The sequence below is a fragment of the Meriones unguiculatus genome, chromosome 14 (genome assembly GCF_030254825.1).
Source record: "Meriones unguiculatus strain TT.TT164.6M chromosome 14, Bangor_MerUng_6.1, whole genome shotgun sequence".
Taxonomy (NCBI): domain Eukaryota; kingdom Metazoa; phylum Chordata; class Mammalia; order Rodentia; family Muridae; genus Meriones; species Meriones unguiculatus.
In genome coordinates, this window is record NC_083361.1 from 20,415,892 (window position 1) to 20,430,464 (window position 14,573).

The window sequence follows — 14,573 nt, forward strand, 5'->3', positions numbered from 1 at the left end:
GTCAGGTGGTTCACTATCTAAGATTGTAGAAAATACAAATAAATAGATGACAATGCAGTATTAAGTACACTAACAGAAACATTTATGAGCTGCTAGTCCATCAAGTGCTTGCTAGAAGCATGAAGAGCTGAGTTCACACTTACAAAAACCCAGAACACACATAAAAAGCTTGGTGCTTTGGCCTGTGCTTATAATCCCAATGCCAGAGAGGCAGAGACAGACAGATAGTCTGCTATCTGAGTTTGCTAGCCAACAGCATAGTGCAAATGGCAAATACCAGACCAGGGAGAGGCATTGCCTCATAAAACAAGGTGGACAATGCCTGAGCAGATAAGAGCACATAAAAGAAAGAGGGGCTGAACAGGTAGGTGGCTGCTCTTCCACAGAACTGTAGAGAGCATAATACTCGCAGATAAGCACTGGGGAAACAACGAACATTAATCACACAGGGTTTTCTCCTCAGCAGGGGAAGTGTACACCTGATTTCCACTCAGGGAGCCAGTGACCTGGTGACCTTTGCTATCTATAGAGACAGACCCTCACCAAACCCCCAGAATGTTAATTCCAGACTCTTCACTCCTAGACTTTTGTCTTTCTTTCTCAGTCATAGGCAAGATGTCACATGTACTTTAGAGCCTAGTGACTGTTACGTTATCCCTGACAGAGATATCACACCAGATCCTAGGCCCATGAGCTATAGAACTCATCTTCATGGTAAAGGTCACATGCACTCTGCAAGAGAGTTTTCATGCCTTATTGTGCACATGGACTTGGGATAATTGTTAATAGGAAACTTTTCCAAGATTGTACTGGACTTAACAATGTCTAGAATAAACTGACCTGGTGTCAGACTCCAGAAGTTTGAACCAGCACTGGCTAACTAAGTCATGCTGAACCGGGTTTCCTCCTTACCTCACAAGGATCGTTTGATGCTTGCAGCAATCCTCACACCCACAGGACCTGGGTTTGATTCCCAGCACCCACATGGTGGCTAACACCTGTCTGAAACTCCAGTTCGAGGGATCCAATGCCTTCCTCTGGCCTCCTCACGCATTGCACACACCTGGTGCATAGACATATATGCAGGCAGAGCATCCATGCACATAAAGAATCCTTAAAATTTTCAAGAAAAAAAAGAAACATTTTAAAGCAAAAAGGCAATGCCATGATTACATCTTGGAGTTGGGGTGGAGGAGATGGTCCTGGAAAATTTCTAGAAGTTTTAAGAAGAGTTAGACATGAAGGTTCAGTAGAAGATTTGCAAATGGAAGAAGAGTATTTCCAACATAGGATCTTGATGTGGGAATGTCATAAGCTGTTTGGATCAAAGCAATTATTCAGTGATTTTTTTTTTTACCCCATATCACAAATATATAATAGTACACAATATGGAAGAAATCAGATATATAAAATTTGCTCGCTGCCCTCAAAGAATACACAGTATATCATAGGGTCAGAAGGAAAACTAGAATGTGCTGTATTGATTGCTATAATATGGCCAAAGGCCCACCTGTAGCTAGAAAGACTATGGCCTCTTCTGGATCACACACTGATTTCCCCTTCAGGCCCACCTGTAAGAGCTGTCCAGTCCTCTCACCAAGTAGTAAAATTCCCTTAATGCTCACGCTCCTGATACACCAACTGAAATCTCTGTGGTAGTAACTACATTGTGTAACCAAGGAGACCAAGACTTGGAGTAGTGATATTAAACCGTGGGTACTTTTTGCTCTACCTCCTTGGATATTTGGCAGTATCTGGAGGTGGTTTTGGTTTTTCGTGAGGAAGAAGGGAATGCCACTCATATCTAATGAAGAAAGGCCAGGGATGCTGTTAAACCATCCTGTAATATGTATAGAACAATCCCCGACACAACACAGAACTGTCCAGCCCAACTTTTTAATAGCGCAAAGCATGAGAACCCTTCCTCAGTGTGGTTCAGTAATACAGTGCCACCTTGACTTCAACTCAGTGTCCCTAAGACAAAACAGTGCATCTTGGCTTGGTAAAAAAAGCTTCTTCAGAGAGGGGGCCCTTTCAGGGAAGGCTATCCCCAGGTTCCTCGCCCCATAGATGGTCTTGGTAAAGCGCTGCCTGTGGTTGAAAATGAACCTCCCTTCACTATGCCAGCCAGCTTGGGGGATAGCCCCTTTCCAACCATGCTCTTGAAGATAAGCAGCCTAGACTGTAGAAATAGTCCCCAAGTCATAACTGTGAGTTATGTCAAAGGTCTACTTATTGCTCAACCCGGGGCACATCAGTAGAGATCTCTGCTGTTTTACTTATCCATTGGATACACAATTACAAAAAGCTGTGCCAGCATTTTTTTTTGCTGTCCTCTTGCTATATATGCTTGTGTGGTCATACTAGCAGTTAAGGCACAAGAACTTGTCCTTTGACTCTACCCAACTCCAAGGAGCCCAGAGGAAGGTAGTCTTCCCGTGGTTGAGAATGGGAAAAAGAGTCATCACCCAGCACCAGATAGGAGTGAGCATCGGGGTCTGCCATGCATGTTGGCTGAAGGCACAGGTTTTATGAACAGAGAGGTTGAGGGAGATGGGGTGAAGTCATCTAATTGGAACTTGGTAAGCTGTGTAGAATGGACAGTAAAGAATTTAGAGGGCGACTGAGGTCCATCCTAGCTCTTCCAGGAGCCTGTGTACTTACTACAAAAAGATGTGTAGCTATAAAGAACTGGACCTGCCATGAGCAACATAAAACCCAGAGCCTGTACGTGTGTCCTGAGTAGGAAAATTCACTGATGAAGAAGTTTGATGGGACCTAGTGCCGTGATTACAGGTATATCCAGCACTGACTGGGGAAGGAGGATGCTATTTTTATTTGTTGGAGAGGAGTAGGTTGTAATGAGACTTGATGTTGTTATGTAGCACAGGCTGACAGTAAACTTGTGAACTTCCTGCTTTAGCCTCCAAAGTGAAAAGCATGCGCCACCTTGCCTTGTTCAAAAACCACTCTCTCATTCTCTTTAATACTGCGTGTAGTTTAAGGGTTTCTATAAACCTCCTTACAGCTGAGCCATCTGCAATGTGTGCCAGATAAGCTTTGTTGAAGGCCTGGGGGTGTTCATAGAGCTGCAGGAATCCAGATGACCTGGCTCACAGTGAAGCTGCCCTTGCATGGTTCACCTTACTCAGTATGAGTTTCTAGACCCTTAACTCTGTCCGAGGTCACCCAGGCAACGAGGCACCTCTAACTTAAGCCGTTTACTCTCCCCTTCAACTTGATTCTAATTTCTTTTCTCTAAAATGGTTGAACTTGGAAATAAGCACACCTTTCTCAGTGGAAGCACACACACACACACACACACACACACACACACACACACGGTCTCCCTGTTTACCAAATGGTACCCACCCATTGCGGTGCTTTGAAATCTGAACCATCTAGAAAATGCATTCCAACAGAGTTTTCTGTTCCCTTGAAATAATTACTTAATTCTTTTTTGTGCATTTGCTTGTTTTTTTGTTTTATTTACTTACTTATTTCTTTGTTTGTTTGTTTACTTATTTTTGAGACACAGTCTATCTATGTAGCACTGGCTGTTCTAGAATTCACCATATAGACCAGGCTGGCCTCAAACTCACAGAGATCAGTCTGCCTCTGCCTCCCAAGTTCTGGGATCAAAGGGTGTGCCACCACACCTGATGAATTACCTAATTCTTTTTATAGAAATCTGAGTACAGAAATCCTGGTATTTCTGTATCCTGAATGATATTTATGATGATGAGGTAGCTTAGAGTTGAGAAAGTAGTACCTCAAAATAGTATGTATGATGATACATACTAGATCCATAAATAACCTCATTTTTAAAAAATGTGTATGTATTTGTAAGTGCTATCTCATCTTATCCACTGGGTCCTGCAGTTGTCACTGCTTTCTGACCAATAAGAAAAATCTACTAAGTATCAGGATGGAATTAGAACCCAGGACTATCTCATTCTGAAATCTTTAGCTCAAGTCACATTTCACAAATAAGTACTCAGGAAAATAAATGCCTAAAGGTCCCGTCACATGAATAGTTATCTTTGATGATTATATTATTATTTCTTCCAGATCAACTTTCTTTCCTAATGTTTGGATATGGGGAACACATATTATTTTTGATAAGCACCATGATACCCAAAAGACCTTTCCAGCCAAGGCTGTGTGTGTCAGCAGCCCTGAGTCACTGGGCTACCTGTGCTCTAATAGGGCTTCTTGGCTGGAAACAACCAAAGCAAATCAGTTCATGACTAGTGCTCAGCTTCCTCTGCTGTCTGCTGCCTCCAGGGGAATGCAACTATGGAGGCAGAGTGACTGATGACAAAGACAGGCGTCTCCTGCTGTCCCTCCTGTCCACATTCTACTGCAAGGAGATTGAAAAAGATCCCTATTTCATTGCTCCTGGAGATGCTTACTTCATCCCTGCCCATGGCACCTATCAGGTAAAGGATGCCCTATCTTTGCCCTTGGAGGGACTGAAGTTGGGGGGTATGGTATTTTCAAAGAAAGCTCTGGTATTTAAACTTGGGCTTGCTTACTGGGGTCCATAATCTGTTCCTAATATTCCATGGAGCCTTCAAGAGAGGAGCTGTTGCATTGTTTAATGAATGCTGAGCATTGGAAGAAGACAGAGTCTTTCAAGATACGGATTCTACCTGGAGCAGTGGGGAGAGAAATGGGAGTCAAAATGAAGTCCTGTGGGGATTGGGAGATGGCTCAGTAGAAAAAAAGTGCTTGACATGTAAGCTTGTAAAGACCAGAGTTTGGATCATCCAGAATCTACATACTAAATGTGGTACTTAACACCCATAATTCAAGTGCATACGTGGCAGGATTGAGGCAGAGATAGGAAGATCCTTGGAAGCCTATGGGCCAGCTAGCCTGATATACACCGTGATGAAGAACCAGAGACCCTGCCTCACAGGAGGTAGAAGATGAGGACTAACTCCAAGATTGTCATCTGACCTCAATAGGCACTCCATGGCAATGCATGCCTGCACTTACACAAACACATGCACATGTGCTACACACACACACACACACACGAAGGTGAAGGCTTAGTAGTGAACAGGTTGATAAATACAACTCAAATAAGGGTTCAAAGGGTGACAACAGAAAAGCTGGGCTTGGTGGCACAAAGTTGTAATCCCAGCCTTCAGCAAGCTAAAGCAGGATTGTAGATATAAGGCCAATTTGGTCTACATATTAAGACCCTATATTTTAAAAACATGGCTAATGAGAAAAGAACAACAACTGGATAAGGAAATAAGAAGACATGTGAAAGTCCGAACTGTGAGGAAGGATGTGAAGGCTCCCACCCTTCCTGCTATAAGCCTCCTTTATGAGCTTGTCTGTCTCCCCACTTACAGACAAATAGAATTGGGGTTTTAGCTGACTGGCTCCAGGTTACAGTTAGTTTGCAATTGAACTAGGACCCAAACTCAGATCTGTGTAACTCTAGAGTTGACTTCCTAGGAACAGAGAGAAGGCCAAAGGGAGAAAACTGCTCAAGCCTCCCTGCTCTGTTATGTTCCAGAAAATTCCACGAGGAATAGCCTGGGGTTTACTCAGCTGTCCTGGTTGGGAAGTGGAATCATGTGATTCCTTTTTTGAGATGAGCTTAGCCACTCCCTGAGTCACCTGTAGGACCTCAGGGGCCCTACACTGATATCAATTAAAGATTTCCTTTCCAGTCCTACATTGAGTATCTCAGGACCCTCCCCATCACAGCGCACCCTGAAGTATTTGGTCTCCACGAGAATGCTGACATCACCAAGGACAACCAGGAAACCAACCAGCTCTTCCAAGGAGTGCTGTTGACCCTCCCAAGACAGTCGGGAGGGAGTGGAAAGTCCCCTCAGGTAACCAGGTTTCCATCCGGCGGGCACGAAGGACTGTGGGTGGTAACTAGGGAACACGGAGGTCTGGCATGTCTCTCTGCACTAGGTGCTTTGGTCCTGGTGCCGCACCTTTAAATACAGAGCACAGAGGAAGCAGTTTCCAAAATGCCGGATATTTCTGTCAAACACTTCATGAATTTCCCCTATATTACGTACCACCTATGCTCTACTTTTATGTTTTAAAACTAAATGTATTTTTTGCTTGGAAATATTTATTTTAAAAATTGCAAGTCAAAGCATAAGTAGAGACCTAATATAATTTTCACAACCTAATATAATTAAGATTGGGGCAGGAGAAAGGATGGAAGAAAAGAAGACACACTCTCTTCTAAGTTCTTCTGGAGTTGTACTGCTAGCCAAAGTCCCAGAGCAGAGGTCTTGCTGCCTTGTTAAAGTGTGTGTGGGGGGAATCTGTGAGGGTTAGAGAATTGTCAAATTAGCACCAGTCTGAGACCTTCTGTTTGGAAGGAATGGAAAGAGAAAGAGATCAAAACATGAAAAGAGTAGTTGTCTCACCATGTAATTCAACACTGTTTATTCTGTGTTCTGCAAACAACCACAGTTGTTCTTGCAGTCCCAGGGCATTCTCTGGGAAGCACTGGCCAAGCCTATCCTACTCAGTGTGTAAGATACAAGGGGAAAAAAAAAACAAAAAAACAATGAACCTTGAGAGAAGTGGCCTGACAGCTTCATGTCCTTCCTAAAATCAATGGGAGAGCCAGGCTCAGAACTGTGTTTCCTGTCTGACTCTCTCCCTCTCTCTCTCCCTGTCCCTCTGCCTTCTTCCCCCCACCAATCCTGCTTTCCCCTTCTTCTGAGCTGCCTCACATTCAATACTTGTCAGATTTGAACCTTGCTAATTGGGTTCATTTACTTTAAGGGGCAATTGGTATGCTCACATCAGCCTGGCAGGTGTGTCCTAATATAGGGGTAGGAAAGGAACTGCTGTCCAGCCAACCAGCCCCACCAGGGCTGGGGAGCTATCTGGCTCTGCCATATTCACTGTCTGTCCTCTTTGGTCCACTGGGTTTGTCCCCTTCCTTACTTGGCTAATCCTAGTGCCACAGGCTTGTCTTGCTCAATGCTAGAGCTTGACCTCCTACCTTTTTTAGTGTCTCTGTCATTGGGAAAGAGCGCCCAACTATGAGAACTGGTGTGTGTATGGGGGATTCTCCCTGGGGGTGACCTTGAAGATAGAGCCAGTGTTCTGTGCTGTCCTGAGGCTACCTGCCTGACCAAGGATGGCCTGTCTGTATACAGCTGCAAGGACAGGGCTGTCATTGCTCATTCTGTTCAAATTCTGGACAAAGAAGTGATGTCCTGTCCAAGATGCAGAGTTGGTGAGCACCCTCTTTGCCTCCAAAGGCAGAATTGACTTCTGTGGAAGGGTTCCTAGGAAGGGACAATGCCTACATCAACTGTCCCCAAATAAAGTCCCTTGTCTGCTGGTATTATTTCTCATTCCCTCTCTCTTCTCTGTACTTAAAGGAAGTGGTTGAGGAGCTGGCCCAGGACATCCTCTCCAAGCTTCCCTCAGACTTTGACATGGAAGAGGTCATGAAGTTGTATCCCGTGGTCTATAACGAGTCTATGAATACCGTCCTAAGGCAGGAGCTCATCAGATTCAACAGGTGGGCCTGATGACCTTGATTAGATTTAGAAAGCTGGAGCCTGTGGGATAGTAACTAAAAAAGGTTGCTTGAAACGACATTGCTGTGTAGAGAAAATTGTTTTTCCTACCCAAGGAGAGCTGCAAAACAGAGTGACCCCAGCGTGCATTGGCCACGTATTAAATCACTCCTGCTTCTCTCCTTCATTCCCATGACTCTATCAAGTTCAAATCAATACCAAGCATAGCTAATAGCAGTAGTCATCAAAGCTATTTTGAATATGCCCCTAGTGTCAGATATGACTTCAAATACTATTCATAGTTCTCATTAGAACAGTAAACAGTTAGTGTGATACAACGTTCTTAATTTCCACCACTACTTTACAGACAAGACAACTCAGCAAGGTGAGCTAAACCCTCATTCATCCAGACACCAGCTCTACTGCCTTCCCTTTCATGTTTCTCAGTCTCCTCTCAGGCCACTGGGGCTGTGGCTGGCAGGATCTTTACTGGCCTTTATCAGTGGCTGTTATGATACCAGAGACTAGGGCAACAACTAACCCCCATTTTCAGTGGGAGTCTACCATCCTTCCACATTGCCTGTTTGTGTCCATCCATTCAGTGGCAGGGGAAGTCCAAAATGGTAGGTAACAGTTTAGCTTCTGATTCAGGGCACTGTGACTGTGTCTTCTAGAGCAAGAATTCCTTAGGTACTAAAACCTTGAAACTAACAGTAGCTTTAGTTGCAAGAACAGGATAGCACAGAACAATAGAAAAGCTGCAATTACCTCTTTCAGGTGCGCTAGGGATCTATGATTGGATCCTGCAGGCAATATTTTGCCTCTCCACTCCTTAGCAAGCATGTGAATCCTGTATTCACTCATTGGATTCTATAAACTCTTTCTGGTGGCAGGGTTTTGGGGGGGGACAGTGGGAGGGAGGAAAACTCAGTTGAATTCTTCTGGGCTGAGCCAGGCTTCAGAGTAGAGAGGTCAGAAAGAGGCAGGTGGTCTGGTCCGCTTGCAGGTTTCCCTTTCTCAGGCATACACCTCATAGTCTGTAAAATGCACAACTTTGGCAATGTGGATCAAAAGACCTAACCTGTAGGTATTAGCTGATCAAAAACAAATTACTAAGGAATTAGAAATTTACACAAAAGAAGATATAAATGGATTTTTCTAGCAGTGTTTATAAATGACAACAATCTACAAATAATCTTTCCTTTCTTTCTCATCTACATTAAATAAATAAATAAATCATTTAAAAATAAACAAAAACCTAATGCAGAAAGTGATGGAGGAAGAGATAGCCAGAGTCAACCTCTGGCTTCCACAGATTCATGCAAACACGCATGAACATGTGCACGCATCACATACACACAGAACATCAACAGCACAATTTATAACTGGGCTGCAGTGGTTCATGCCTACAATTCCAGCACTTGAGAGGCTGAGGCAGGGCTCATCAGATTGGAAAGATTTTACTATGTGCTAAAAAGGACAGAGTCCAAAAAGGTACTAACAGAATGACATCGTTAAAAACATGTTTACGTTCTAAAAAAACAAAAAACCAAAAACAAAACAAAAAAAAAAAAAACAAAAGATACACATCAAAGTTATTTTTAAGTGGCAATGTTATGGGTGATTGGATTTTTCTATCATTGACCTTTGAAAGGGGAGAAAGATCAAAGGAACACATTTAGTGTACTTGGGCAGAAGGGACCTCTGAAAAGCCAGGCTCAGCCTACTCCTTTATCCTTGCAGGCTGACCAAAGTGGTTCGCAGAAGCCTTATTGATATTGGCCGAGCCATCAAAGGGCAAGTTTTAATGTCCTCAGAGCTGGAGGAAGTCTTCAGTAGTATGATCGTGGGGAAAGTGCCAGCCATGTGGGCAGCCAAGTCCTACCCGTCACTGAAGCCCCTGGGGGGCTATATTGCTGACCTATTGTCCCGCCTGGCCTTCTTCCAGGTACCTGGGAGTCTGGGTAATTGGTGTGCTCACTCAGGTGGATTAGCAGTTGAGGAGGAGGGTTTGGTAGCTGTGTGCCATCCTACGTTGAGTACTGGGAATGGCCTATCCAGACCTGGGTCGGGGGAAGGGAAAGAGCTTTCAAAGTCCTTAGAGATATTAATCTATTGAGGTGGGAGTAAAAACTAGAAAGAAATGTCACAACCTGGAGGCTTATGGGACATAATCAACCAGTGGATGACTTACTAAGGCTGTTTAGTAATGGGAAATTTTTGGGGATGATATATGCATTGGAGTTTTACACACAGGGGTTGACTTATAGCTCTAGAGAGCATTTGCTTGGCATTTGTGAGGTCTAAATTCAATCTCTTGCATGAGAAAAATAAAGAAAAACAAACAAAAAAGCCCAGACAGGGGAGGAGGGATAAATCTAGATGTTTGTTCTGCAAGAATAGCTACCATCCCGGGCAAGTAATGCACCTGTATCCATGCATGGCCACTCTTGCCAGGGATGGTAGCTATTGCTCAGTAGAGAGGGGACATATATTGCCCTGCTAGAGTCCTCTCCACTCCCTATGGTGTCCCCAATGTCAGCCTTGCGCACATGCTTAAAGTATAAATACATTATATTTTTGTACCTTCATTTCAAAAGCAAGTGAGTGCAAGTTAAACCAAGAGGACTCCCTGCTTCAGGAAAAATGAAAAAAGCAAAGATTATCATTTGTGTGGCTTGTTTCCGCATTCCTCTTAGTTCCTTTAAGATTTGTTTTATTGGGCTGGAAAGATGGCACAGTGGTTAAGCTGCTTTTCCGGGGATTCCAGATTCCATTCTCAGCACCCACACGATGGCTCACAATTGTCTGTTACCCCAGTCCCAGGGAATCTGACACCTTCTTCTGGCCTCAAGCACCAATCACATATGTAGTGATGCACAGATAAACATGCAGGCAAAATTCTCATACATGTGGAATTTTGCTGGGTGGCGGTGATAGCGGCACACACATTCAATTTCCAAATTTGGAGGCAGAGGCAGGGTTATCTCTGAATTTGAGGCCAGTCTCATTTATAGAGCAAGTTCAAGGACAGCCAGAGTTAGCAGAGAAACCCTGTCTCGGGAAGGGAAATTTTTATTTTGCTTATGTGTATGTATGTGCATGTGTGTCTGTTATACACATGTATGTGCAAGTGCCAGAAGATGAAGTTGGATCCCTGGAGATGGTTGTGTGCTACCTGACATGGGAGTTAGGTCCTCTGCAAGGGCATCAGTGGCTTAATCATTGAGCCATCTTTCCAGTCCAATGCTCACCTTGATTTAACTTGCTGTTGATGTATTGTAGATTCTCAATTTTGATTTCTGTGGCTCTATAGGATTGGATCAACAATGGCCCCCCTGTGGTCTTTTGGATTTCTGGATTCTACTTTACACAATCCTTTTTGACGGGAGTTTCTCAGAATTATGCCAGGAAATACACCATCCCCATTGACCACATCGGATTTCAATTTGAGGTAGGGATCTTGTGGGTAGGGCCAGCTCAGTGGGAATCAACCCTAAGAGAATGCTATTGCTCATTTCCTTCTACATGCAAACACTTGGTTGTGGGGCGGAACACACGCTTCTGAAGGGTGATAAGTAAGGAATTTAGCGTGGTTCACTGTGGTTCCAGAAGCTATTCCTGACACAACCTAACAGTTCCCAAGCCTTTGTTTCTAGTGTAGAAAAAGGAATTTGGTGCCAGTGAGATGGCTCAGCAGATAAAGGGGCTTGCATGCAAGCCTGGGAACCTGAGTTTGATCCCTGGAGCCCACATAAAAGTGAGAGGAGAGAACTAACTCTTCAGGGTTGGTCTCTGACTCCACATTCATACACATACACTAATATTTAAAAAAAAAAAAAACAATCTTTCCAGAGGAAAATTCTATCAAAATGGAAGCGTTTCCTCCGTCCCCGTCTGATCTGCATTTTCGCTTGGAAGAATGTTTCGGATAGTCCTTAGAAATGAAAAAGATTACAATTAGGATTAGAATGATGTTAAACAGAGCTTGCAACCCTCTGGTCCATCATAATCTCCCCCACTCCCTACAGTCCTTAAAACATTTTCTGCTTTATAGGGACGAATCCAAGGTTATCGCCTCCATCTAAACCATGCCATCCTGAAGCTGTCCTAGTTTCATTGCTGTTGCTAGGACAAAATACCCTGAGCAAAAGCAACTTCGCGGAGGAAGGTCTGATTGCCTCACAATTTCAAGTTAGAGTCCATCGCTGTACAGACGTCAAGGCAGGAACTTAAGGCTGTGGTTCTCAACCCTTCTAACACTGCGACCCTTTAACACAGTTTCTCATGTTGTAGGGACCCCAACCACACAATTATTTTCATTGCTACTTAACTGTAATTTTGCTGCTGTTATGAACTGTAAGGTCAATTTCTGTGTTTTCTGATGGTCCTTAGGCAACCCCTGTGAAAGGGTCATTTGACCCCCAAAGGGGTCTCAACCTCCAAGTTGAGCACTGCTGACTTAGGCATCCCACAAACAGTCAAGAGCAGAGAGAAGCACGTGGATCCTTGCCTGCTTGCTAGTGCTAGGCTCCTTCTCTGGTCTTATAAAGTCCAGGGCCCAGCCTATGAAAAGGTGCTGCACACATTCAGTGTCCTCACCTCAGTTAAAACAAGACAGTCCCTCACAGGCATGCCCACAGGCCCACCCGATGTGGACAACCCCTCACCGGGGCCTGGGTGGCATTTAAAACTCACCAGCCCAGCAGTTCACCGAAGACAGCCCTTGCATTTCTGGGCATTCTACGAGCTGGCTCTTTAGTTGAGACAAGTCTTTAAAAACACTGAAACTGGTTTTTTTTGTTTGTTTGTTTTTTGGGGTTTTTTTTTGTTGTTGTTTTTAAGTAAAAATTTAAAATGTATTCTTCTGCTTCACCTCTCACCCCAGAACTGTTTCATCAGCCTGCCTCAGATTCAGAATCTGACCCTTCATTTCCTAGATTCAGGTCCTAGCAGGGAGCAGTGATCGCATAGGGTCACTTGAGCTACATTCAGTATTGCCTCCTGACTCCTACATCATTGCATTCTCTATGTCTACCATGTATGAGAGCAAGAAGCTGGCTAGGAACCAGACTCGCCTCACATCTGATAAGACTTACCAGAGAAGCCCAGAATCTTGGGAACCAGGTGGTTCTTATAGCACCACTTGTAAGGTAACTAGCAGATTACCAGACTCATAGCTTTCCACTCTTTCAGGTAACAACACAAGAAACATCTATGGAGAATAGCCCGGAAGATGGGGCCTACATCAAAGGCCTTTTCCTCGAGGGTGCCCGTTGGGACAGGAAAACGATGCAGATTGGAGAATCTCTCCCCAAAATCCTCTATGACCCATTGCCCATCATTTGGCTGAAACCTGGGGACAGCTCATTATTCTTGCATGAGAACATTTACGTGTGTCCGGTGTATAAGACAAGTGCCCGGAGAGGTACCCTCTCTACCACTGGCCACTCTACCAACTACGTCCTGTCCATCGAGCTTCCAACAGACCTGCCCCAGAAGCACTGGATAAACCGAGGTGTGGCCTCACTGTGCCAGCTGGATAATTAAGAGCAGGTGTCTCAAAACAGAGTAAATGGCATTTCATTTCTCCATTACAATATAGCCTTTCTTTCTTGAGTTATATAGGGTAAAGGTAACAATGACATAATTCTAGCAATAGAGCCAGACATTTCACAGCAGCCCTATAAAGTAGGTTATTATCATCGTTCTCGTCATCATTTCATGGCTGCAGAAAGTACGAGAAGGTAGGTAATACTCCCATATTAGACGGATCCTAAATTGGAACACAGGCAGTGTGACTCTGCACCTAGACTTGCAGTTATTTGGCTTAAGCTGGTATTTTCTTTACCTCAGGTTTTGCTGTAACTGTCACGAAATTCCAGTCACTTCTGAGCTGATTGACCTACTTGTGCAGCCATCCAGGACCCATAAGAGACTGAGAAGGGCTTGAATTTTTTTTTTAAAAGCTCTTGGTACATTTTATTTATATTATATTTTTTGGCGTGTATGTGTCTGAGTGTAAGTATGTTGAGTACAGGTGCCCAAAGAGATCAGAAGAGAGTATCAGATCCCTGGAAATGGAATTACAAATAGTTGTGAGCTGCTGTGTGGTTGTTGGGGACTGAACCCATGTCCTCTGCAGGAGCGACAAGCACTCTTCACCACTGAGCTACCTCTTCAGCCTTCACTTAGTCTGTTTTAAATGCACGTCTTATGGTGGTGAGGACTATTATCACTTCTGCTTTGCTGGTTCCGATTAGGTTCCAGTCAGTTAGTGGTACAAGCTCAGCTGCTGCTTGTGCTGAGGACCAAGCCCATGACCAAGCACTCTAGGCCAGCACTCCACTGAGCTACATTCCCAGCCCAGCTTCGACTGCTTCTCTATCAGTCACATGAATGGGCTAACTTCTCTCATCTTTGGAGAGACGAGAGGAGCCTATTTGTTGTCATCCTATCCTACTGTGTGCAGGGTTTGTGCCCAAGCCTTTGGCTCACTCGTTCAATCCCATGTGCTAGGAATGACTGTTTTACCCCGCCTCCCAGTCCTCACACCTGGTGGCTCGTGGAGTTGAAAGAGGCCACCTAAGAGCACCACACAGCTCTTTCACATTGCACAGCCAGCTGGCCCTTGAATCCCATGTATGTTTCATGGCCACATGTTACCTCCTAGCCGAGGACTTGGCTATTCTGATGTGGACTGTTGGAAGAGATTGTAGTGCCAGCCACATGACTGTGTCCAAGGAATTTCCATCCCTTGTTTCTCCCCAGAACATCAAACTCCCGAGGTTTTCTTCCCTGATCCCCTCAGGTAGCTCTTAGGCTCTAAGTGGCTTTACTTGGGGTGTGCAGAGTGCAGCAGAAACGGGTGGTTTGACAGTCTTAATGTGTGTGGTCTGGCTTTTCTGCCTCTTCACTAGAAACAAATGCCTTGATTCAGGACAAAATAAAGGTACTGCAGAAAACTTTAGTTTCAATTTCTTCAAGGTGTTAACCAAATTCTGAGATGAGCAAGCTGAGTGCCCAGAAAGAGTAAGTTCATGG

At 44.3% G+C, this 14,573-nt stretch overlaps 1 protein-coding gene across 1 annotated transcript in view; it reads left to right on the forward strand.

The window, feature by feature from the left end:
• Dnah3 (dynein axonemal heavy chain 3) overlaps positions 1-14,573 on the forward strand; it is a 167,569-nt gene extending 152,996 nt beyond the window's left edge. The window contains exons 56-61 of the mRNA XM_060366203.1: positions 4,288-4,442; positions 5,694-5,861; positions 7,389-7,531; positions 9,273-9,477; positions 10,846-10,983; positions 12,726-14,573. Coding sequence (XP_060222186.1) covers positions 4,288-4,442; positions 5,694-5,861; positions 7,389-7,531; positions 9,273-9,477; positions 10,846-10,983; positions 12,726-13,079 — 1,163 coding nt within the window. The 3' untranslated portion in view covers positions 13,080-14,573. The remainder of the gene's footprint in view (positions 1-4,287; positions 4,443-5,693; positions 5,862-7,388; positions 7,532-9,272; positions 9,478-10,845; positions 10,984-12,725) is intronic.